We start from the raw sequence: 26141 nt of genomic DNA on the forward strand, positions 1-26141 counted from the left end.
GTTTAGAGAGAGAAACTTGTTAACATAAGTGGTGTGAATGAAATGAAGTTCAACGAGCCGTATTTATAGAGTTTTTTTTAAAAAAATATAAAAATAAAAAAAAAATCAAATTTAATCGGACGTTCGATATATCGATATATATCGATATTTTATTTTTGATATATATCGATATTTAACGATATATCGAATTTCGGTACGATTTATCGAAATATCGATACGATAACGATATGAAATTTTTTTATATCGAAAGTTCGATATATCGAAACTTTCGATACGATAACGATATGAAATTCTTTCATATCGATATTTTCGACACGATACACGATACAACGTTTTCGATACGATATATCATATCGACCCACCCCTAGCGATGACGAACTCTTCGCCGTTCTCGGCTACAACATCAAATCCTCCGACGTGGCCGAACTAGAGATCACAAATCGCCTAATTTAAGGAACAGAAGATGCTTGCTCGCCCCAATTTCTGGAACTAGAGATGATTGATCAAATATCTCGTCAAATTCAGAGGGAAAATTGTGGGAGAAAAGCCCTAATTTCTGGAATTGGAGATGATTGAGCAATTTTCACGTCAAAATCAGTGGGAAGGGCAGGGGCATTTTAGTCATTTTGTATCATGTCTGGATGATGGATATGCTATCTCACCCTTTTTGGGCTGATAAATAATTAGTCATTTTGAACTAATTTACTTCGGGCCTCACCAGACTGAGATGGGCTTTGATGACTTAACATGGACCTTATTTTTTTCACCAAGTAGCCAAGTAACACCTATAACTCATATATCATGGCCTTATCTAGGCTACCAAACACCACCTAATATTGTCGATGATTTCTTTTCTTTTTGTATTGGAATTGATTGATTGTTAGTAGGAATCGACTCTACGTTATAATTTATTTTCTTGGTTTGTTGTAGAGTTATCTTAGTAGACGTAGTCACTCATTTCATACTATAATTTCTAAACTAATTTTAAATTCGGTCAACTGGACCCATTAAAGCAGGATGCCCTATGATGGGAAAATACCTTTAAACTTTTGAATGTTAGTTACTAGTAATGTTTTTGACTTAACATCGTGTTTCACTTTAGAAAGAATAAGTAAACTATTGCACATTTCTAGTTCATGAAAAAAAATCATTTGTTTTAATTTCCCCGGACCTGAGGCGCACATTTAATACTCTTTCTTTTTTCTATTTTGGAGCAGTTAAGAGCAGTGCATTATTTCTTCCGTGTTAATTTTATTTACAATTTATATCATTATATATTAAAATTTGTGATGATTCAAATGTTCATAGTATTTTAAGGACTGAGGAAGTAGTAGTAAATATAATAATGAATATTATAGCAACAAAATTAAGATTATTATCTTAAGCAAGTTTTCAAGAAACTACTAGAAAAGCAATTCTACGATTGATTGGTTGGAAAGGCATGAAAAAGAACATTGTTTTGGGGTATGATAACTACTGGTCAAGGTTGAAACAACATAACAATATCCTTTGGAAATGGAAACAAAAAAACAATACTCCCCGTGTCTTAATTAAAAATGAAATGTTTTTCTTCTTGGAACAGATAAATTTTATAAATACATTAAGATTGTACATGTAGCATTATGTACACCCTATGTCTATGAATAAGTGTTCCATAGTTGACCGGCTCTGGTTTTAATAAATTGTTTGATTTTGGGAAATGTGAATGGATAGAAAAAATTAATGGAATGTATATTGTACTTTTATATAATAAATCGTGAGTGAAATAAGTTAGTAGAGTGTAGGATCCAGTAATAAAAAATAGTACCCTCTCCCCGACCCAAGGTAGTTGATGCATTTCTTTTGGGCATAAAATTTAAGAAATTTAAGAGAGGAAATAAAGTAAGAAAGATGAAGAGAGAGTAACGTAAGTAAATGAATAAATTTTTACCAGAAAGGAAATAACTCAACGACCTTATGACAAACTAAAAAGAAATACGACTCAATTACCTTGGGACGGAGGGAATAAAAATGAAATGACACATTTATTAGCGAATGAAAAAAAAGGTAAAATGAGACATTTAATGGCTGACCGAGGGAGTAGGACTTAGTAAGCAATACACTATTAGTGTTAAAATAGATTGAACTATGTAGCCTAATTATATTAAGTTGATCAACATAATAGTATTCCATATTAAAAAAATTTGATTTCGTACTACTGATACTTATTACTCCATGATATTTCATTAGGTACCTAATGCGTTATTTAATTAAAATGTAAAAGTGTACCAATATGTTAATATTTTATTTTATTTTTTAAAATGTGAATGTATGTAAAATATAGGCCAGTTTTCTAATACCCACTAATATTATTTTATCTTGTTCGTTTAATTATATACATGTATCTAAAATTTCTAATTGAGTGTAGTACATCACTTCAAAGTGGAAGTGCAGAATCATCTTTAGCATTTCTACACAAGAATTTGTATTGAAATATACTCTGCTTTTACATAATTGTATCCTACCATCCCTGAATCAACAAAAGACACCATTTCCATAAATCTGAAGTCAGCCCTACAAAAAAGATGTAACGAATATAAAATGTAAAAGCAATTCCACTCAAAACTCTAAAAACTTTCCGATTGTAACAATAAAAAATTGAAGCATTATTTGAGAATATTGGCGTAATTAGCACACCCATAAATCGACAGATTTCCCAGCTAATGCCAACCAGTGTGAAAGTTATATGTAAATAATTGTAATTACCAAAAGAAACATGAAAACGAGTAAATCCTATCACTCGATTGGTAATATTATTATCTCTACAATTAATACTACGACAAATGGCTTTAATAAGGGTTTATGAAAAAATATACTGACGTTTTACCAAACACGGTTTTCCTTTAAAGGAAATTGTTTGGTATCTCTTTTTCGTAAACGCTTCTACAGTCAACCGATTTTCCTTCATTTTTCCAGGTCTTTCTTTCTCCATCAGAAATTGTATGGTTGTTACGCGTTTTTAATTGATACCTCTATTTACTCACTTTAAGTCTTAGTTTAGGAATTAAAAATAAAAAAATACTATTTGTTCTATCATAATCAAAATATTCTAACAAGAATATAATTGGATTCTGGTTCGTTTCAGAGAGACCATAAATGAGAAACAGACACAATTTTCACACGCAAATTAGATATAGCATTCCAAATTTCGAATTCACACACTCCAACTATTATATACACATTCCACTCTTACTCTCCAAAACCAAAATCACAAATTCTGTAAATCCAATATCAATCAATCTCCAAAATATCTGAAATAAATTTATTGTCATTATCACCACACATACATTCGCCACCTTTGTCTCTCGGAGGCTATGGCGGAGGAATGCATCAGCTTCAACTACGCCGAATATATAATCAGGAAATGGGAAGTTGGTGCCGCCAAATTGGACACATTCTCATCTCTGTTTCTCGCTGACAGAAATGAAGCATACAAATTGTTAGAAGCGACCATCGGTCTTCAGCACGCCATGAACCACCACGTCAAGCTCAGCACCACCTCTCGCAAACTCGTCGGAGCTCATGACTTGATGCAGATCGCGATGCGCAGGCTCAGATTTGAATTTTACGCGATGTTATCCGCCACCAGAAGCAATCTCGACTCTGAGTCGTTGAATTCTCAGAATCGAGAAAGTGAGAGAGCGGTGGAGGATTTGAAGAGCGTTGCGGAGTGCATGATCGCGTGCGGTTACGCGAAGGAGTGCGTTAGCACTTATCAAATTGTGAGAAAATCGATCGTCGACGAGACGATGTATTATTTGGGGATTCAGAGGTTGAGAAATTCTGAATTGAGGAAAATGGAGTGGAGGAATCTGGAGACGAGGATTGATACATGGCTGCGCGCGGTGAAGATTGCTGTGCAGAATTTGTTTTATCGAGAGAAGCTTATCTGTGATGCGGTGTTCTCCTCTTCGGAAAAGGTTGCGGAGGCGTGTTTCGCTGCAATCTCGAGGGATGCGGCGGCGGATCTGTTTTCCTTCGCGGAGAGTCTCTGCAAATGCAAGAAGGTTCTCTCGCCGGAGAAGATATTCCGGCTGCTGGATATCTATGAGGTGATCTCCGATCTGTGGCCGGACATTGAGCTTTTATTTTCCGATAAGCTTTCGTCGGAGGTGAGATCTCAGGCGGCGGTGGCGCAATTGAAGCTTGGGGAGACGGTGAGTGCTATGTTAGGTCAATTCGAAGAGGCGATTCGGAAGGAGACGTCGCCGCCGCCTATCGGCGCCGGCATTCATCCCCTCACGCGCTACGTGATGAATTTCCTCGTTGTTTTAGGCGATTACGACGCCGCGCTCTCCAGCATTTTGGAGGATTGGTCACCGGCGAATGTTCGGAGTCCTCCGACGAAAAACCGTTTCTCCAGCCCGGCATCCGGCGGCGAAGCGGATGCCTCGGCGCCGGAGATCAGCCGTCGCCTCTCGTGGCTGATTGTGATCCTCCTCTGTAAGCTAGACGGCAAGACGGCTGAGTACGACGACGTCGCATTGTCGTACTTGTACTTGGCGAACAACCTAAACTACGTCGTTTCGAAGGTTCGGAGCTCGAATCTGGGGATTCTGATTGGGGAAGAGTGGATCGGGAAGCACGAGTTGAATGTGAAAGCCTACTTAACGAAATACGAGAGAATCGGATGGAGTGACGTCATCTCCGCCGCGACGGAGACTCCAGCTGGCGCGACGGCGCCGGCGAAGGTGGCGGAGTCTCTCGAATTGTATTACGCTCGATTCCATGAGACGTGCGGGAAGCAGAGATCGTGGGTCATACCCGACCCGATAATTCGGGAAGATGTCAAAATCTCGTTGCGTAAAAGGATTCTTTCGGGTTATCGGGTCTTGTGCAAGCGGATCAATAATAAGCCGGAAGTAATTGTCAGATATACCCCTCAAGAGTTAGATAATTACTTGTCAAACCTGTTTCAAGAATAAGTTGTGAAATGGATTATTAATACATGGTTAATATGTAAATTGTAAACCAAGACTTGTTTTTACCTTTTTAAAATTTTGTGCATATATTATTTATTTATTGCATATTGATTATTAATTCGTAGCTCGGGCCGAGTCTAAGCAATTTGTGTCAAACATAAAATTTTACTATTATTGTCAAATTAAGAAATGGTAAACTTAAATTTTTTGAATAATTTAATTTGACACTTAGTTTTAGGAAAGAACTCTACTTACACTCTGTTAATTAAGCGAAATAGTCGCACAGAAAATATATACATTACGACTAGAACGAAAAAAATTGAAAAAACGCGAGAAGCAAGAATTATAGAGAAGCCCAATAAATAATTTTTCATGATTGGGTTTCCCTGCCTCACTGGCCCATAATATATATGGGCTCAACGAGGGAAGCCTGATATATTTTTTCTACAACCGGGTCCGATAATATTGAACAATTTAGCCCAAATGGATAATTTATATGAAAAAAACTGTTCGATAGATCTTGAATAAATTAAAATAAGTTTTTTTTTTTTTTTTACTTTTACTTCAACTCTGTAATTAGTTAAAATTAGCTTAGAGTAGAAGCTACAATTGAGGTTAAACATTACTCCCTCAATCCGCCATTGAATGTCCCATTTTTCATTTTTCATCGGTCCACCAATAAATATCCTATTTCACTTTTGATATACATTTGTTAAGTAAACTCTACAATCCTCTAACCAATTCTACTCACATTTTATTATAAAATCAATATATAAAAGTAGGCACTCACATTCCACTAACTTTTCTATCCACTTTATTATATAAAATCAAACAATTTTTTAAAATTCGTGCCGGTCAAATATGAGATATTTAATCATGAACGGATGGAGTAATTACATAAACGTTTACCCAAGTAAATTTAAATTATGCATGGCCTACACAATTGTATACTAGGTAGTTGATTAAAGTTACTACCATGCTCTGTTTGTTGATATAAATATAATACGGCTGCAATTAATCAAATTTACACAGAAATGGTAATAGAAAGGATGGTATGGGTCTGGCCAATAATGAAATTTGACTATCCTTATCACATGGGCAAAACACGAAACATGAACCTAGTAAGAAAAGTGAATTCGTAAGAGTAAAACCACACGTGGGTTTTAATCTATTTATAGAACTACTCGTCATTTCTAAATTACAAATATCTTTAATTAATTTCAGTTTATTAATAATGATAATATGACCAGATAGCCAAAAATCTTACACAAAGTGATGTAGATAGCTCAGAATTTCTAAAAAGCATTATAATCTAATTTAAAAATTATGGACAAAACTAGACTAAGTTTTTTAGTAACTCCCATTCCTAATTTACATCCACCACCAATACATGTCATTCCGTTTCATTTCAAAACAAGTCTATCTCTGTACCATATATCTCATACCTTCTTTCTGAATTTCAAATAAATGTGAATGAATATGAGTGGAAATTAAAAAGTTAGTAAAATGTGGATACCATTTTTGGAGTCGACATTTTTAACACACTGATTTCTAGAGGTTTCAAAATTGACTATATTTAGTTATTAGATGTTTTTAACTAACTACTATTAATTTTCAATTACTAAGGTCATTCGCAATTTAGCCCCAAATTAGGTACTACTACTACTACTACATTTTTCTGCTATGACTTAAGCATTTTCAATTTTAGCTTGGACGCAAATAACTTAACCATAATGAATAAACATGAATGTACGTAGTGTTTAAAAAAAATGATGAATTGAAAAATATAGTTAACTCTTTTTTCAGTTCATCAATTTTTTTATTTTCTAATTTTATTTAAACTTCGATGTTTATAAAGTAAAAATAAATGACGAACATTTTGGTTAATATTTAATTTGGTTCTTATTTTAGACAGCTTTTGAAACCAAACGAAATTAATCCGAAAAAATATTAATAGACTTTAACACGTAGTTGTACTAAATATCGCTTTTAAATTATTCCAAATTAATTACTATAAATTAAATGTGCATCTTTAATTTGCATAACTTTTAGCCCAGAACATCGAAACTAAAAATATTAATACTAGGCCAATTAGAAATCCCCCATAAAAATGGTAAGGAGAAATTAATAGTGGGATCGATATATCCCAATAAGAATACTACTACAAGTTGCAGTCGCAGAAGTAGTTGAGAGCCAATAAAAATTCTGCCGAGAATCAATTTATTTCTGAAACCAACGTTTTACATTATTCAATTCTCCGTATCTGCCGCTGTTTTCTCATTTTTTTCTGGTTTTGTTTGTTTAGCAATAAATTCTCTTTTAGTTTTTTCTCCAAAGTCAGATGCCAAATGCAAGAAAGATTAGATCCATTGTGACACAGTATATATATATAAATGCCACAATAGGTGCTTGGAATTGTGGGGTCCTACCTTCAACAATAAGAAATAATAGTAGCATGTATATAAGCAATATCTTAAATTAAAACCAGCATTTTTGTGTTTGTATATGACTATTATAAAAAAAATTAAAATTAACCATGGGCCTTGAAGCTTGGTGGTAATTTTTTTTTATATTAGTAGTACTATATTAAATACTTAGATCGCAAGGTTTTATTTCAGAATCGTTTCTTATATTATAACGAAGACTGAGTATAAGTCATTAAATGTGAATTTTAGACGGTCTTGATTGCGATACGTGGCGGCACTACTATTGAATTCATGCCGGCCCCTATGAACTATGCTTAAATTATGACATTTTTTTGGTACATGTGATTGTTTTTTTTTTAATATAACAACTGCATATATTACAATGATCAATAATTCAGATTTGTTAGTGAATAACATGCACGTTCATTTGTTGTTAAGTGCGTGCTTGGACAGCTTGACCATCATCAGTGCGCCTCCTAAACATTTGGTAAACTTGGCTTTCCTGGCAATTATTACAACCATAATCTGACATCTTAAATGTTCACAAGGATCTATATACAAGTAGTATTTTATTCATCAGAAAATTAATGTCTCAAGATCTTTAGTGACTAACTTGCATATCTTAGAAAAAAATATAATTAGTATTATAACAAAGTCAATATATATGAACTTCGAAAGAGAAAAAGGACAAACGGTTTCAAGTTGGCAGATGCAATTAAATCTATCATACGCAATAGTACAAATTTCCAAAGACCTATATTTTTAATAGTAATATATTAGTAGTATATATTTAGCAATTAATATATAGGCAGTTATTGATCTCTGGTATGCTTTGTGCTGATGGTTTTAGATCTTTTCTGTGGATGAGCGCATCATGATTTGAATCTTTCTAAAAGTAGATATTTAAAGATATAAATATGGCCATATACAGAAGAGACTGAGCTAACAAATAAGGCAAATACTAGCTTCTGATATATATCACTCCCAAGAAAACCCTAATTAAATTAAAAATAGAAAAATCCAATTTATATATCCTTCACGTATAATTATTTGAGTATTTAACGCAGAAAATGAAATAGTAACTCCTCTCTCCGTCCCAATCAAGATGTCCACATTCTTGAGTGACATGAGATTTTAGGAGAAGTTATTAGGTGGCGTAAGTAGAGATAAATGTAATCAAATATTTTAATAAAGAGTTAGAAAAGAGGGATATTTTATTTTCAAATATAGAAAGTGGATATCATGAGTGAGACAAACTAAAAAGGAAAAGTGAACATCTCTGGCGGGACTAATACCTTTTCGAAGTCAATATTAATAGTGATCGTTGGCCTCTCTGTATGTAGATAGAGATATGGATGCTGCTTACAAGTAAATTAGAAGAAGAGATAAATTGATACCCTAATATTCCGGTCAAAGTCCTTGTATTATCTATGATATTTTAAATATGTATCTCCAATATTCATTATCAATTAATAACACCAAATTAATTTACTCCTTCGATCTCCTATTAATTGACACCGGTTGACTTGACACATGTTTTAAGAAATATAGTAAAAAGTGGGTAGAAAAAGTTAGTGAAATGCGAGCCCTTTTATATATCAATTTTATGTGTACTAAAATGTGAGCTGAATAATTTAGTGTAACGTGGCGAGGTTCGTTACTAAAAGTAGTAAAAAGTAAGAATGTCAATTAATTGAGGACTAACGAAAAAGAAAATTGATATCAAGTAACGGGGATGGAGGGAGTACTATATTATGCTACGTCATCAGTTGAAATTTGCAATCCTATGCATTATTGCATTGTGACCTTATTCGTTTTGGGTCACAATAGGTGTTCTGTTATGCTACATATATATTTACATATCGAGACGCTTCAGCTACTATGACAATGGAGAGTGTGGAGACACTAAATGATCGATCTTTGGTGAAAAAATTTATCTAATTATAAATTATCAGTAGTTCTTTTTTTGAAATAAAATGTGGATCAGTAGGTAATAAATACTAGCAATCTTTTATAAATGAACATACGTACATATATATCAAATTCTACGGAATTTAATAGATGCGAAAAATGGTAGGTGGAAATACATGTCAGATCATTGATGAAAACTTGTTAGGATTTTGATGGTACTTCAAATGCCACTATCAATTTATCGGTTTCTGAATTTTTATACTACACTTTACTTTTGAAACAATGACTGCAAACTACATTGTGTACTTTACTAGGGTTAATAAGAGTTTCGATATTTTATTACTATTACCTCGTCTCTCAAAAATAAAACTATTTTTATTTTGGATCGTACTTTAAAAGTAAAAATTTTCTAAACTTTCTTTCTAGGAAGTGGATCTCACAATCGGCTTACTTTTTATTTCAACTACATCTTCTCTTCACGTCTCTTATTTTACTCATTTTTTCTCCCCCTCTCTCTCTTACTTTATCACTTCTCCTTTCTTATTTTTATCAATTGCGCATTAAAACTGTGCCGTTTCAAAAGTTTCAATTTTTCAAAGACGGAGGTAATATAATTCTTGGATTTTGGACGTGTCATTTCAAATTTTAAAATAAATTAGGCACATTTAGAAATACCTACAACAAGGCGCACCACACTATGAAACATAGTGCTAGGTCCACAAAATGGACTACCGTAATTAAGAGGCTCATTATGTTTCAAGGAAATATATTTTGTTGATAGTTGTGTTTTAATCTCGTATATTGTTTTGGGAGTCTACAATTTGTTGGGGCGTGCCTATTTTAGTCTTGAATTTATGGTATTAAAACATTAATACTATTCACCAATCTTAGTTGGTGGAAGTTGTGCATGATAAATTCTAGCACAACATATATATACACATTGTTTCACATGCCCAACCTCTTCCCAAATGCAATTAAAGTTTTTGACTTAGATTTCTCATACACCATTAATATACACTTCCTCCGTCTGCCATTATTAATCGTCTCAATTTGTCATTTTCGTCTGTCCATGAATAATTGTCCCATTTGCTTTTTATTTAGTATTTTTTATAAAGGACCTCCTCGTATTCCATAACTTTATTTAATTCAGATTTTAATTTAGAGTACATAAAACTTAGTAGAGCTCATCTTCCACTAATTATTTTTATTAAAAGTATTTTATAGTACTTCTTAAACTCGAGCCAAATCAAAGTGAGCCTCCGATTGACGGAAGAAGGAAGTACTACATAAAACTATTTAAGTACCCCTCCCTCCATTTTACTAGTCACCAAATATAGAAGAAAACATGGATCTCATAGACATGCTCAACCCTCTCCTCTTCATCCTCCCTCTCTGCTACCTCCTATGGACCTTGTACGACCGTCGCCGCAGCCGCCGCTGCTACATCCTCGACTACGAGTGCTACAAGCCCGGCGACCACCGCAAGCTGAGCACCAAATTCTCCGGCGAGATCATCCTCCGCAACAAGCAGCTCGGCCTCCACGAATACAAATTCCTCCTCAAGACCATCGTTAGCTCCGGCATCGGCGAGGAGACCTACGCCCCCCAGATGGTCTTCGATGGCCGCGAGTCCTCCCCCACCCTCTCCGACGGCCTCCTCGAGATGGACGAGTTCTTCCTCGACAGCATCCCCGCCCTCCTCCGCCGCAGCGCCGTCCCCCCCTCCGCCATCGACCTCCTCGTCGTCAACATCTCCATGCTCTCCTCCGCCCCCTCCCCCGCCGCCCGCATCATCAATTTATACAAACTCAGAGACGACGTCAAGGTCTACAACCTCGCCGGGATGGGCTGCAGCGCCTCCACCATCGCCATCAACATCGTCGAAAACGTCTTCAAAACGCAACCGAATTCGACTGCCATGATTGTGACTTCCGAATCCCTCAGCCCCAACTGGTACATGGGAAACGACCGCTCCAAAATGCTCGCAAACTGCCTCTTCCGAACCGGCGGCTGCGCCCTCATCCTCACCAACAAGCCGGCTTTATCGAAAACGGCGATGTTCAGGCTGAGGACCCTCGTCCGGACCCACCACGGCGCCAGCGACGACGCCTACGGCTGCTGCGAGCAGAAGGAGGACGACCTCGGCTTCGTCGGCGTCCATCTCGGGAAGAATCTCCCCAAGGCCGCCACGCGGGCGTTCATCGACAACTTGAAAGAAATCGCGCCGAAGATTCTCCCTGTTAGAGAGTTGATCCGGTTCATGACATCGAAAAATATCAGAAAATTGAGGCAGAAATGGAGCAAAGCGGCGGCGGGGAGGGCGGCAGCGATCAACTTCAAGAGCGGGGTGGATCACTTCTGCCTGCACACGGGCGGGAAGGCGGTGATCGACGCGATAGGGACGAGCCTGGGGTTGAGCGAGTATGACGTGGAGCCGGCGAGGATGACGCTGCACCGGTTCGGGAACACGTCGGCGAGTAGCCTTTGGTATGTGTTGGCGTATATGGAGGCGAAGAAGAGGTTGAAGAAGGGGGATAGGGTGTTTATGATAAGTTTTGGGGCAGGGTTCAAGTGTAATAGCTGTGTTTGGGAGGTGATGAGGGATTTGGAAGGGGATAATGTGTGGAAGGGTTTTATTGATTCTTATCCTAAGAAGAATTTGGCTAATCCTTTCTTGGAGAAGTTTCGATGGGTTCATGATGCTGATGATAGCTTCAGCATTCCAGATGATTATCAGATTCCAGATTGATTAATCTTTTGTTTTTCTTATGATGGGTGGTTTGGTACTACTGAAAGTGGAAGAAAATGTACCCTATATTCATACTTCAATTTGAAAAAATAATTGTTACTACCATATATGATTTGGTTGTTTAATTGTTTGTCTTTATAAGATGTTGTGTTACATTGATATACAGAGATAATTGGAATCATTATATTTGTCTTAATTGATTTGATGAACTTCAAAGGAGGATGTTAGCAAATGAAACAAATTCTACGTTCACCTTTATGCAAATTATAATGATATTTTGGGGCCATACTTATAAAGGGAGAAACAAACAAAAATCCATTTTTATTTAAAAACATATATAGAATCATTTTCAACCTTTGAATATCGAATATCTATTGTGAATGTATGTCATTGAAGGATGTGTGCCAAATATAAAAACCCAAATTCGTTTGATTTCGTTTATTTCGAGCATAGTATATAATTTCACTTTATACATAGCTCCAATCCGTTTTCTAGAGCATTTAAATCCGGCTTTATGATTCTCAAAAAGATTTTGCAATTGTGCGACACATACTATTCAACTAGCTAGTATAAAAAATTATATATAATGACGATATATTAATGAATGTATATTGATTAGGAAATAATAATACAAGACCTAGGACAAGAAATGAAACGAAACGTTGCATATTATAGGATCCTCCACTTAATTATGACACCTACAAAACTACCCCACGTGATGTAAACACACGCACGTGATAGTAAATTTGGGAGTACAAATGAGAACAAGTTGTAGCTCTACTTTGTGAAGAAATTATTTCGTTACCCTGCAAATAGCATCCAAATATATAAATGCACAAACTAAATTTATTGATCAAACCAACCTTTTCAACCAACACCAATTTCAGTGGCTGATTTAAGAAGACGCGCCACCACCTCCATTTCAAGCTTCACTTCTACATAGTAAATTTTAGTAATAGTACTTTTTTTTTTTTGCAATTTAATTCTAGCATTGTCAATTTAATTTAGAATAACTTTAATTTGCAACTGAATGATGGAAATACATGAATGATATTTTAAATTACAGTGTAGTACTACTCTATATGGAATTGTGTTAGAGGTGAATGTGTAGCGGGTACTATATAAATCATTAAATGCAAGGAAAATAAAAGAGATCGTGAGCATTTATTTGGTGATACATTACAAGAAAAAGATGGATGCATGCCCCATTTAGAATAGTTATTTAATGACAAAAAAGACCGCATGAAAATTGAAATACATGCTCGTTTATTTTGAAATTTTCTACTCTTATTTAGTGTATTGTTGTAATAATGGAGATCAATTAATTATCTGGTTTAGAAGAAATAATTTCTTTATCATATCGAGTGTAACAATATACTAGCTAGTACTACTATTATTGAAGTAAAGCGTGTGCTCATAAATGATCAGCAATCTAACAGGTCTAACCAATTAATTAAAAAAATGATCCTAACTAATAGAAAATTGTTGGGTTTAAACGAATTAATACTGTTTAGCATTTAAGGTTGCTATTTTAGGAGTAGACGAAGCAGCAAATATTTGGGATCAAACCATCCATGGATGCTCCAGTCCAACTTTACAGAATTAATGGTTGAGAAAGTTAAAAATACTTTTTCTTTCCATCTACACTTTAATTTTAATCATAGGATTACTATTTTTTTATAGAGAACTAAATAATCTCGTTTGAATATTATAAAATGGGCTAGGTTCAAAAGTGTGATCCGATATAATAATATAAACAAAACTAGGTTACGATAATAGGAAGATTATTGTTTCTTTTAAAGATGTCATTTAATGAAAACACGTTACTATTAGGCTTCATCATGGGAAAGACAGATGTGTGGGAGGCTCCATATCTATAACTGTACATAGATAGTTAGATAACTTTAACTTATGGAAATTGGTGTGTCTCATTCAATAAAGCGAATTTATGAAATCGATATGGTGGCCAGTGCAACTAAAATTAATTTTTTAGAGAAGAAAATCATATCAATCGTTGTCATCACTTTGCGGAATAAACCAATACCAAGGTTTAACATTCCGGTGTAATAATGAATGTACATATAGTTTAATATTGAACTAAATGTTACTCCCTCCGTCCCGGCTAAAATGATACATTGCTTAGCCGGCACAGGATTTTAGGAGTTATTGGTTAAAGTGTTTAATTAGAAAGAAAAAAAAGTGGGTGTAAGTATTAAAGTAGATAGATAAAGAAAGATGAATATTTTAATAGGAGTGAGAAAAAGTAGTTGAGTGTGTTAATTAGAGAGAGAAAATTTCCAAAAAAGGAAATGTGTCATCTTAGTTGGGACAAACTAAAAAGGAAAACGTATCATCTTAAGCGGAACGAAGGGAGTATAAACTTATAATGCTTCCAAAATGGGGTGGCGTTATAATGATAAATTATCTTAGCTTTGTGTATTAAAAATATCTATACAAAAATATATAGTACTAGTATATATTTATCAATAACATTTTGTATTTAAAAATATGAACACAAAAACATAAGATTATTAAAGCCAAAGTGTGTTAAAATGGTAGACTTGATGGAGGATAACATTAATAATTAATTAGATTTGATTGATTCTCATGTAGCGTTGAACATAGAGACATACATGTACTTTACGCAGCGAAATTTGTAAATTTAAGGCAAAACACATTCTTAGGTCCTTATACTTTAGTCAAAATGTTCATTAGGTCCTTATACAATTTTTTCATTTTAATAGGTCCTTATACCTTTCTCATAAATTTCATCACATCCTCATACAATTTTTTCGTTTTAGTAGGTCCTTATACTTTGATTATAACTTTTATTAGGTCCTTATACAATTTTTTATTTTAAGATATTCTTTTACTTTTATCTTAGATAATAATTTATATTTAATTAATTTTAATGAACCTTTTAATTTTATTATTTAACTTATCTTATAATTATAAATATTCAGGGAAACATATCTTTCAATATAAATATAAATAATCAATTGAAAATTCAAATAGTTATTCTAAAAAAAACTTCGATTTTAATCTTCAATCATCACGGTTAATCTTTTTATTATTCTCTACAATTTATTGAGATTATATTGGATGACAAGATGATATTATCTATGTAGACTATGCTAAGTTTAATAATGGAATATTAGAAAGTTCATTGAGTTTAATTAAATTTAGATTATTATCCAAGATAAATGTAAAAAAGTCCCTTAAATAAAAGATTGTACAAGGACATAATGAAAGTTATAATAAAAGTATAAGGACCTACTAAAATGAAAAATTGTACGAGGATCTAATAAAAATATTGTGAAAAGTATAAGGACCTATTAAAACGAAAAAATTGCATGAGGACCTAATGAACATTTTGATTAGAGTATAAGGACCTAAGTATGTATTTTGCCTAAATTTAATGACATGCAATTTTTGAAAATAAAAAATAAAAAATGAAATTGAAACAGTGCTAATACTATCACCGAAGACTTAGAAAACATAACTCAATAAATCGATTTCAAGTCATTTAATATAGGATAATTGCTATTTAAATAAAAAAATTTCACAGTTAGAAAACATTTCATAATGTTTGAAACTGAAATAAAATTACAATTTTTCAAATTTTTTACAATCTTACTTTGTTATTTTCCACACTATGTACAAACAAACTTAAGAGTGCGCCCACACACAAGAAGAAATTTGGCCACTGGCCGGAAGATTGCTTCCACCGGTTAATGCACAATGGGTCGATCTGAGAACTAATTACGTTGATGAACCACCTATGGAAATAAAAAATAACGAATTAAAAAAGGTAAATATATTATCGAAAAAATCCTGAAATTTGGTCAAATTCTGGTCAAACCTGGTGCAATAGTAGCGGGGGGATGCACCTTTTTCTTTCGGCAACAATATGCGCAGATGGCCCCAACCACAACGAGGAGACTTACCTAAATCACTCCGGCAAGTATTTTGATGAGCCTTTTTCTGGTTCTGTTTGAGATATCGGGTGCATCAAAATCATGTGTTGGTGGAGAGTATGGTGATAAGCATGGATAGCTTGACCCACACAATCCGGAATTGCCTGTTACACTGCCATAACTACTTGCCTTTAATCAGTTAAAATTTACTACTATAAAATTCCTTCCCACATTCACACCAATAAAAATTTACTACTATAAAATTCTTTTGGGTACGAATTTTTTGGTAGTGGTATTTAGTGGTTAAATGAAGAGAGCATAAATTAAGAGATAGAAAAAAATAGAGAGAAAATGTGGGAGAGATGATAAAGTAAGAGAGAAAAAGAGTATTGTTTTTTTTTCATAAAAGAAAATGTAAAGATCACATAAAATAAGTATTTTTCTACACATTGAGAGGGTGATTTTGCCTTTGCCGACTCGACACTAAGGGATATTTAGTCTCCTGATTCTAGAATAATAAAGCGAATTATATGAAATCGATTGTGAGTATTTGTGACCAGTGCAACAAAATATATAAGTATTTAAGAGAAGAAAATCATACTGCCGAAATACAAAATAAGTAATGAATTAAAAAGGGCAAATTGTCCAAAAAAATATGAAGTTTGGTCAAGTTTTGGTCAGTGGCAGCTCCTGCAGCAGGAGCTGGAGGCATATTGCTCTTTCGGCAGTAACATGCGCAGATTGCCCCAACCATAGTTATAAGGAAACTTGCTGGAATCACTCCGGCAAGTATTTTTACGAGCTTTTTTGTGGTTCTTCTTGGGACATCGGGTGCATCGAAATCAACTGCGGGTGGAGAGTATGGCGATGAGCACGAATAGCTTGTGTCACACAATCCGGAATTGCCTGTTACACTGCAATAATTCAACCGTAAACCACTTGGCTTTAATATACTACTATATAAGAAGCATTTCTTAATAATCTTGAGCTTACATCAAATGGATTCTCTTGTTATTGACCAGTGAGTATGGCACCCGTCCGCTAAAATAATTGAATGCTAAATTCCTTCACACCAATAAAAGTTTAAAGAAAATAATTTGTTCAATAAATTTAAAATTATAGTAGTAGTAGTACTATTACTAATCAGCAAATTATATACTCACAGATATGTTAACGACGGCAAGTAGCCAAGGAATTCTGGAATTGATCCCATTAGATTGTTGCCGTGCAGTTCTCTGCATAAAAAATGAAAGAAAATCGAATCTAAATTTACTTCATATAGATTTTTTTTTTAAATGCGTGCTCACTTTAATAGTTCCTGAAATTTCACGTCCAGTATTACAAAATTAAAATGCGAAATAAAAATTTATACCCTTTTGAAATTATTCAATTAGTATATAAAGCAAAATCTCATTTAGTAGTAATTTAGTATCAATAATATCAGTTTAGGATAATTATACAATCTGAAGCATGTTTCATTACATTGACTCCAGGGCATCCATTTCACTGAAATCTGAAAGAATCCCATACAAACGTTGGTATTGTAGCTGCCTGCATTCAAGATTTAGATGGTTAAATTTATAGCCACAATAGAAAAAAACAAATGATATGTTTGGTTTTGAGGTATAAAAAAGTTACAAAAAAAAAGAAAAAAGTGATACTACTATGCTCTAATCAGGACATGTACTACACCAACGAAGAGCCCTGTTGGGGCTTGGCTATGCATGCTCGAGCGACATAAAACTCACAGAGATGTGACACGACGCACAGGGTAGTCGTTGCTGCATTCGATCCAAGACAGCATACGATACAGCCCAGGATTCCCAGATACCCTGAAGATCAGAAAACAAATGTTAGACGAAGAATATATATCCGTGCTTATAGCACTCAACAACGATAAAAAGCTAGGAATATACATTTGTCATAAAGATAAAGATAGATTTTGTAATAAACTAACTTACGTTAGATTTAAGCCCTTTTTTGTTGACAAGGAGGCTGGCACACTGCCATTGAACTGATTATCAGCAAGATTCCTGCATCAAAACACAAAATTATCAGCTACGGAAGAGAACAGAGACAGAGCGCGACAAAAATTTATTTCTTGATTAATTTTTGGGACGACATACAATATTTTTAGGTTGGGCAATGTCCCAAGAAAATCAGGTATAGGCCCTCGCAATCTGTTGTTCTGAACATCTCTGCCAATCCAAAAACAGTTTTAACATTTTTGAAGTAAAAATATTTCTATAAATTGATTAGGAAATAGAATCACTTTGTTTGAAGAGCATCCATGGAACTAAAATCCGGAAGCGACCCTGACAGGCCGTAGCCATTAAGAAGCCTGTCAAACCGAAAAAATGAAGTTTATGAACCATAACACAAAGGAGAAGCAAAATTTGGTCTATGAATATGAGAATAGTTACAGTGCTGTTACTCGCGGAATAGGATCAAGACTGCATTTGATCCAATCCCATGTATAAGGTGCTGGCAGACAAGGATCGCTTGTCCAACTTTGCAATAATTTAAATCTCTCTTGCAGAGAAGCTAAGCCTTCAACTGAATCACCAATAATTAGAGATGAATTCATATGTTTGCATCCACTCAAAAGCAAGCTTCTTACCATCTTTCTTGTTGGTACCATCAGTTAACTTGTCGTCCGGGAGTTGAAATATTTCCAGAGCATTAATGAGTGGGAGAAGCGTAGAGACGTTGGTGGGCACAAGAGAGAATGTGGTGTTCGATGAAACTGCATTTGCACTGTCCAGTATCATCTCAACACAATCTCCGTAAAGAGGAATGATTGGTTCCGAGTAGGACTCGTTATCCTTGAAAATCCTGAAGGACCGATTCTGGCCTGGTCCTAACCGAGTAACTTCAGAGAAGTACCAGTTTATGTAGACATTGATTTCATAAGAAGGAAATCCCATCAACAATTCTACGCTTGTGTTCGGGGTTTTTGCAGTGATTGCATTCCTGAGCACCGCAGGTGGTGGATTATCGATTACATTTGGCCTCTGAGTAAAGATGGCATCACCCGAAACTGGGATTGAGCCGTTCCCATAAAGTCCAACATTCCATAGTCTGTCGTACGGATCTTCCTGGAACCTGCAATTTCATATCACCATGCTTTATATAACATAAGTACTTAACAATATGCCAATAAGATGCAGTTTAGTACCTAAGAACCTTATTTGAGCCAAAAGCAACCCTTTTCCACACGAGCAACGGATAACTGTCGTTGACATAGTTATACATAGATGACTCCAAACTGCGCACTTCAAGAGCCGATATGAAGGGGAACTGGCCCGGTTTCGTCTGAGCAAGACACACGCTGATGGATTCCCTCTTGAGTACATAAGTCACCTCATAGTAGTAGAACTCTGTAATCGACGTCTGGACATTAGTCCAGAAGTTTCCGTCGAAGTGGAGATCAAACGTGGGAGGAAAAGACTTGCCATCATAGTTCCCGTAGTAAAAGCTAGCACGCACGAGGACGCGGCCCTTCTTCACAGAGTCGCTGTGGTAGCAGTTCTTGTTCCGAGTAGTGAACACCCTCAGGGTATCTTTGACGCTGGGCCTGGAATTTAGAGGTTTGACGGAACGGGATTCGCCACTCTGCACGTATTTGTCGTCCCCCAACCAAGCTATCCCGTTTTCGTCTCTGAACGGGGATGATGATCCACAGTCAATGCTGATAAAAACTGCAACGATAAATCAAGATGTTATAGCCTGAAAACAGAGAGAAACAGAGCTATTGATGCTTAAAATGAAATTTTACCATCAGCTGATGTAGAAAGACTTGTGCATAGCGAATGAACCAACGAGAAGCCATGCCAAGAAATATGTTTTTTCATGGGAAATAACTGATTTTATTCAATTAGAATTGGAGAAACATTCTTCGGATGTTGATAGTTTCTCTTGGAAGTCGGAATAATTTTGATAGAAGGTTGTAAAAACACATTACATCATAGGATTATTTAATATCAACATGGTATTATACTTTTATTCAACAACAAAATAGCACTGTAGTTGAAATCTTCCTGAGCAACTTTGATACTGAAAATGTACACTTCAGAAGTTCAGATTACAATTTAATGATGTTCGTATGATTTAAGACTGAGATATAGCTACACACGTCGTTTGCAAGAAGTCAATTACAAGTGGTGTGTGCAGAAATTCTTAAAGAAGCTAATCTCCAAGGCAAAGTCTATGTTCGAAATTTTTTTGTCAAGTTGCTCAAGGTCAACTGGAAAAAGGTATCGACCGTGGATATAGGAGAGTCCGCATTTACGACGTTGTTGAAGCAGGTAATTTTTTTTATACATTATTCCACAACATGTAATGCAACATTACTTTACTTATATTGTACTGTGAATCTGCAGAGTTCAGCATAACAATAATGTATGAAATTTCAAAACCATAGTTGCAATATTACTTAACTTATTTACAGTTTGATCAATCTCAACAGCTAAACAACTGGACTCCTCAAGTTTGTAAATTATCGATATGAAAAGCCAAATTAAATGGTTAGGTGAACAAATTTGAGAGACTGAGTAAATTCTTATGCAGTGCTTCTAACAAGTGGATGTGATTACATAATCATGATAGTCTACTTACAGTATTTCACGACAACTGTTACTAGGAAAGGGAAACATTTTGATGACTTAGACATTCATTTTCCACAACATTTATTCTTAATTCGTCACACACACAAACTGAATGCGCATTTGCTCACACAACAAATCTCCCTCGATTAAAGTATAACGATAGAGGCCGTGATGACGGAAAACAGTAACGCTGGAATGTTCTTCTTCTTCTGGATTGACGAGTTTCCATCTGGTGGAGGTGCTGCTACAATGTCGCATGATGTACACAGCCCAGGATTCCCAGACACCCTGAAACATGTAAACACACATTTATATATCGGGAAATAAATATTAAAAGAAGAATATAACTTCATACCCACCACCAACTATGCAAGTTCCTAAGCACTCAACAATGATAAAGAATATATATTTGTTGGAAAGATGAAGAGAGATTTGTAAACAGGCGCTTTGGTTAATTAACTTACGTTAACTTTAGTCCCTGTTTTGTTCTAAGGGAGGCTGGCACACTACCGTTGAACTGATTATCCGCAAGATTCCTGCATCAAAACACAAAATTATCTGCTACTGAAGAGAACAAAGTGCAATATTTATTTGACGTACAATATTTTGAGGCTGGGTAATTTCCCAAGAAAATCAGGTATAGGCCCTCGCAAGCTGTTGTTCTGAACATCGCTGCCAATCCAAAAACCTTTTTAATATATTTGAACGGAAAATATTTCTATAAATTGATTAGGAGCGGTAAATGTGTCTAAAAATCACATTGTTTGTAGAGCATCCATGGAACTGAAATCTGGAAGCAACCCTGACAAGTTGTAGCCATTGAGAAGCCTGTCAAATGGAAAAAAATACTATAAGTACATCAACCATATATTAAGATATGTATATTGTCAAACAAAAAGAAGTAAAATTTGGTGCATAAAAATCATTACAGCGCTGTTACTCGCGGAATAGGAGCAAGATTGCATTTGATCCAATCCCATGTATAATTTGCTGGAAGACAAGGATCGCCTGTCCAACTTTGTAACGAGCTAAATCTCTCTTGAAGAGAAGCTAAGCCTTCAACTGAATCAGCAAAATAAAGCCATGGTTGTTGATTGTTTAGCAATAAAACTAGAGATGAATTTAATGGGACACACTCAAAGCAAATTTCTTACCATCTTTATTGTTGGTACCATCAGTTAACTTGTCAACTGGGATTCGAAATATTTCCAAAGCATTAATGAGTGGGGGAAGTGTAGAAACATTGGTAGGCACAAGAGAAAACGTGGTATTTGATGAAACTGTAATTTCACTGACCCACATCTCAACACAATTCCCATACGGAGGCAAGATTGGTTCTGAGTAGGACTTGTTATCCTTGAAAATTCTGAAAGACCGATTCTGGCCTGCTCCTAACCGAGTAACTTCTGAGAAGTACCAGTTTATGTAAACATTAATTTCATAAGAAGGGAATCCCATCAACAACTCTATGCTTGCATTTGGGGTTGTTGCAGTGATTGCATTCCTGAGAACCGCAGGTGGTGGTTTATCAAGTAACAATATCTGCTCACCAAAGATTGCATCACCTGAAACTGGGATCGACCCATTCCCATAGAGTGCAACATTCCATAGTCTGTCATAGGGATCATCAGGGTACCTGCATAGCCATGTCACCCCAAGATTTTAGGAACTCATGACTTTGCATAACAGTTTTGATTGTTCTTGAAATAAGATGGCTTAAAGCATTTTAAATGAGTAAAGAAGCAACACCAAACTGGGATCTAGAAAAGTTAAGTACAGTACAATATAGGCTTCTTTGAGCCGAAAGCAACCCTTCTCCACACGAACAACGGATAACTGTCATCGACATGGTTATACATATACGACTCCAAACTGCGTACTTCAAGAGTTGATATGAAGGGGAACTGGTCTGGTTCTGTCTGAGCAAGACAGACGCTAATGAAGTCCCTCTTCAATACATAAGTCACCTCATAGTAGTAGAACTGTGAACTTGACGTCTGGACTGTATCCCAGAAGTTCCCATCGAAGTGGATAGCAAATGTGGGAGGCAAAGACTTGCCATCGTAGTTCCCGTAGTAAAAACTAGCACGCACAAGGACACGCCCCTTCTTCACAGAGTTGATGTGGTAGCAGTTCTTGGTCCGAGTAGTGAACACCCTCAGAGTGTCCGCTACGTGGGACCAGGAATTTAGTGGTTTGACAGAACGGGATTCACCACTCTGCACGTATTCATCGTCCCCCACCCAAGCAATCCCATTTCCGTCTCTGTACGGGAATGATGATCCACAGTCAATGCTGATAAAAACTGCAACAATAAACCAAGATATTATATCCTGAAAACAGCCACACACACACACACAGAGTAATTGATGCTTAAAATGAAATTTGACCATCAGCTGATGTAGATAGACTAGTGCATAGCAAAAAAACCAGAGAGATCAAAAACCAACGAGAATCCATGCCAGGATTAGTGTATATTTTTCATGAGAAACAACTCATTTTATATGTGGAAGGTACAATTCTTTCCATTGACATTCGCAGTATCTCATATTGAAAAGGACAGAACCAGAATTGGAGAAACATTCTCACAATTTGATTAAAGGAAGAAAAACACATTAATTAGAGATGAGAACATATGGTCTTACACCATAGGATTATTGTAATATCAACATGTTATTATTCAACAATAGAAATAGCACCATAGTTGAACTCTTCCTGCGCGATTCTGATACAAAAGTGTACACTCTCTTTCAGATACACTAAAAATCCTTCGCCAGTGACAGTGAGTAAACAAATTTGGAGCAGACACCAATAATATATAAATACTATGATCAAGACTCAGATGTGCGACACGTCATCTGCGTGAAGTCAATACCAAGTGATGTGTGCAGAAATTGTTAAAGAACCTAATCTCCTACGAAAAGTCTATGTTTGAAAAGATCTTGTTAAGTTGGTAGAGGTAAAGTGGAAAAAGCTATGAACCGTGGATATAGGAGAGTCTGCAATTACGACGCCGTTGAAGCTTTCTCCATGGAATGGAGCTGTTTTGGATTCATCTCCATGTAGAGCCAAACTAGGGATTTTTTTTCTGCCAAGAGTTAAATTCCAAGTTTACTCATTGAGTTTGAGTCCTCAATTTCTTTTTAATTCTTTGTGGGACCAACGACAGAAGTGGTTTTTAGAGTTAAAAAAGGTTTAAAGTTTATAGTATGTATTTAAAATGATTTTTTTGTGTTTCCTTTTAGGACGTTTCATTTTTTTTTTTGGATTCTCTTAGGGACGTTAATCGGGTCGGCTCAACAGATTTTGGGTCAACCCTATTCAGGCTGCTAGTCAATTGGGTGTGGACTAATCGATTTGTGATTTTTTTTGGGTTATAAATATTCGCCCATAACCTTAAAAGTTCGGTTTTCGGGCAAGCCCAACTGGTTAATCGGGTTGTTCCCGATAAAATTATCATGTCATCAATCCAATAAATAATAACAAAAATTAGTTATATTTATAAAATGTGGAACATTTAATGTAACGCCCCGAACTCTTTAAAATTAGGGACGCTACCAAAATACTAAAATACGAATTTCTTCTATTTTGAAAATTGAGAATTTAAATGAAAATAAGAAAAACAGAAACGATTGTATAAACTTAAAAGAAAATTCCTCATTGACATTATACTTCATCGAGTAAAAACAATTTTCCCAATCAACAAATATGTCTATATTCAATGAGAGCTCATCATAAAAGTTTATATTTCATCTGGTAAGTTGACCAAAAAGATCAGATCTCCTAAATACAAAATTTTATCAAAAGAGATTTCTGGGTCACAGCCCACGAAGTCCACGCAACAACACCATTATCGATCACATGATTTTCAAATATAAAAATTGCTTCGCTGATCGAGTGGCGTTCTAACGCCGGATTATCGCCGAGCGATCGCCGGCCACTGTGGCGACGCTCGGCGATAATCGGCGATAATTAAAATTTTTTTTTTTTTTTTTTGAACCCAACGGCTATTTTACATTCCACCCCTATAAATATTTCCTCCACTTCCTCCATTCATCACCCACAATCTTCATTCTCTCCATTTTCAATCTCTTCTCCCAATCTTCAATTTTCATCAAAATTATGAGCTTTTGGAAGAAAAGTTCGCCTCGATGAAGGACCATGGCAGCGAGGCGATCCGTCGGCATTGGGAGCGCCTCATGAGGGACTGCGGGCACTTCAACGGTATTTATTCTAACTTGATGACTCACATGACGAGTGGCCAGAACGAGCACATGGTCCGAGATGAGGCCATCCGGATGTATAGTAGCCAGTACTTGTCGACGAAGGGCTTCAAGTATTGGAACATCTACGATAAGCTGAAGGATCTCCCCAAATTCCGGACGGGAATGCACGACGCGCTGCACGGGAAATCGGTGCGCTCGCGACTTAGCGTTTCGGAGAGCGAGGGGAGCGCGGCCCACATCGACTTGAGTGGGGATGGTCCGCACGAGCGCCCGGAGGGAGTGAAGAAGGCGAAGGGGAGGCGGAAGGGGAAGGGCGCAACGTCGGAAGTCGCGTCGGAATCCGTCATCGACTTAGAAAAAGCCACTTATTCGAGCAATGTCGCCAATCTGACCCAGATGTACACGCTGTACTTCACCGGCGGCGGGACCCCTGAAGAAAAGGCGGCCCTCTGGAAATGCATCCAACACCTGCAGAGTACGCTGGGGCTCGATCCCGACGCCCCTCCGGCCCCTCCGTCTTAGATTTTTTTTTTTTAAATCTTTGTTTATTTGCGTTTTTTATTTGTAGTTTTTTTTTTCTCGTTGTATTATATTTTCCAATGATTAATACAACGATGAATTGTTCATTATTAGTCTATTTATTAAATACATTTGTAGGGAAAATTAAATAATATAAAAAATAATGATGTAAAAATGAAATGTTGAGTTAGGGAGAAATAAGGGAGAAATAAGGGAGAAACCAATGTAGCACTTGGCTAAAAACTGGGGATAAATTTTGAGAGCTCATCATAAAAGTTTATATGGCGGCGATTCATCTGGTAAGTTGACCAAAAAGATCAGATCTCCTAAATACAAAATTTTATCAAAAGAGATTTCTGGGTCACAGCCCACGAAGTCCACGCAACAACACCATTATCGATCACATGATTTTCAAATATAAAAATATCTAAACTGATCATATTTACCCTAAAATCCCAAAATGGGTACTAGTCAAAAATTGTGTTGGAAGACCGTGGACCACGTTGACCGCTGCCCCGTCACCCTCCTTAACCTAAAAAACATTAAATAACGGGGTGTGAGTATGCAAGCACACTCAGTGGGGAATACGCTGCAAGCAGTTATAACCAATTGTGTAATGAATCATAACATAATGAACCATCTCAACTTTGCTGACATCTATATGAGACTAGTCTCGGTCCCTCGTGGACCTAACCCCTCGTGGGCCATTGGTGGGCTGTCAGCGACCCATATGATCCCTCGTGGATCTGACCCCTCATGGGCCCATAAGCTCATATGAATGACGCATGACACAACAATGATCATAACCATGTAACCACTACGCTT

At 36.0% G+C, this 26141-nt stretch overlaps 4 protein-coding genes across 4 annotated transcripts; 2 read left to right on the plus strand and 2 right to left on the minus strand.

Annotated features, from left to right (window-relative positions):
- The first annotated feature begins 3187 nt into the window (after positions 1–3187).
- Positions 3188–5072, plus strand: LOC125216150 (exocyst complex component EXO70H1-like). The gene has a single exon (XM_048117784.1). The coding sequence runs from the start codon at positions 3354–3356 to the stop codon at positions 4962–4964; it is 1611 nt and encodes a 536-aa protein (XP_047973741.1). The 5' UTR covers positions 3188–3353; the 3' UTR covers positions 4965–5072.
- A 5569-nt stretch (positions 5073–10641) lies between these two features.
- LOC125212681 (3-ketoacyl-CoA synthase 3-like) lies at positions 10642–12154 on the plus strand. Its single transcript, XM_048112910.1, has one exon. It carries the CDS (start codon positions 10644–10646, stop codon positions 12045–12047), a length of 1404 nt encoding a protein of 467 aa, XP_047968867.1. The 5' UTR covers positions 10642–10643; the 3' UTR covers positions 12048–12154.
- Positions 12155–17700: 5546 nt separating this feature from the next.
- LOC125209247 (probable LRR receptor-like serine/threonine-protein kinase At1g05700) lies at positions 17701–19818 on the minus strand. Its single transcript, XM_048108851.1, has 8 exons — positions 19743–19818; positions 19143–19665; positions 18585–19069; positions 18388–18520; positions 18237–18305; positions 18091–18162; positions 17926–17997; positions 17701–17796 (listed from the first exon to the last, which is right to left on the minus strand). The coding sequence occupies exons 1-8, from the start codon at positions 19816–19818 to the stop codon at positions 17709–17711; spliced, it is 1518 nt and encodes a 505-aa protein (XP_047964808.1). The 3' UTR covers positions 17701–17708.
- Positions 19819–20433: 615 nt separating this feature from the next.
- LOC125213001 (probable LRR receptor-like serine/threonine-protein kinase At1g05700) lies at positions 20434–23507 on the minus strand. The gene is made up of 8 exons (XM_048113332.1): positions 22962–23507; positions 22354–22876; positions 21726–22207; positions 21501–21633; positions 21331–21399; positions 21172–21243; positions 21036–21107; positions 20434–20859 (listed from the first exon to the last, which is right to left on the minus strand). Exons 1-8 carry the CDS (start codon positions 23029–23031, stop codon positions 20718–20720), a joined length of 1563 nt encoding a protein of 520 aa, XP_047969289.1. The 5' UTR covers positions 23032–23507; the 3' UTR covers positions 20434–20717.
- Positions 23508–26141: the final 2634 nt, after the last annotated feature.

Source organism: Salvia hispanica, chromosome 3, assembly GCF_023119035.1.
Source record: "Salvia hispanica cultivar TCC Black 2014 chromosome 3, UniMelb_Shisp_WGS_1.0, whole genome shotgun sequence".
Lineage (NCBI taxonomy): Eukaryota > Viridiplantae > Streptophyta > Magnoliopsida > Lamiales > Lamiaceae > Salvia > Salvia hispanica.

Coding starts and splice junctions, on each gene's coding strand:
- LOC125216150 (XM_048117784.1), top strand. CDS start 3,354: ATGGCGGAGGAATGCATCAGCTTCAACTACGCCGAATATATAATCAGG.
- LOC125213001 (XM_048113332.1), bottom strand. CDS start 23,031: ATGGATTCTCGTTGGTTTTTGATCTCTCTGGTTTTTTTGCTATGCACT. Junction 21,634..21,725: donor TGGTACCAACAATAAAGATG/GTAAGAAATTTG, acceptor TTGCTGATTCAG/TTGAAGGCTTAGCTTCTCTT. Junction 21,108..21,171: donor TTACCCAGCCTCAAAATATT/GTACGTCAAATA, acceptor GTTTTGATGCAG/GAATCTTGCGGATAATCAGT.
- LOC125209247 (XM_048108851.1), bottom strand. CDS start 19,818: ATGAAAAAACATATTTCTTGGCATGGCTTCTCGTTGGTTCATTCGCTA. Junction 18,163..18,236: donor ATGGATGCTCTTCAAACAAA/GTGATTCTATTT, acceptor TTGGATTGGCAG/AGATGTTCAGAACAACAGAT. Junction 17,998..18,090: donor TTGCCCAACCTAAAAATATT/GTATGTCGTCCC, acceptor GTTTTGATGCAG/GAATCTTGCTGATAATCAGT.
- LOC125212681 (XM_048112910.1), top strand. CDS start 10,644: ATGGATCTCATAGACATGCTCAACCCTCTCCTCTTCATCCTCCCTCTC.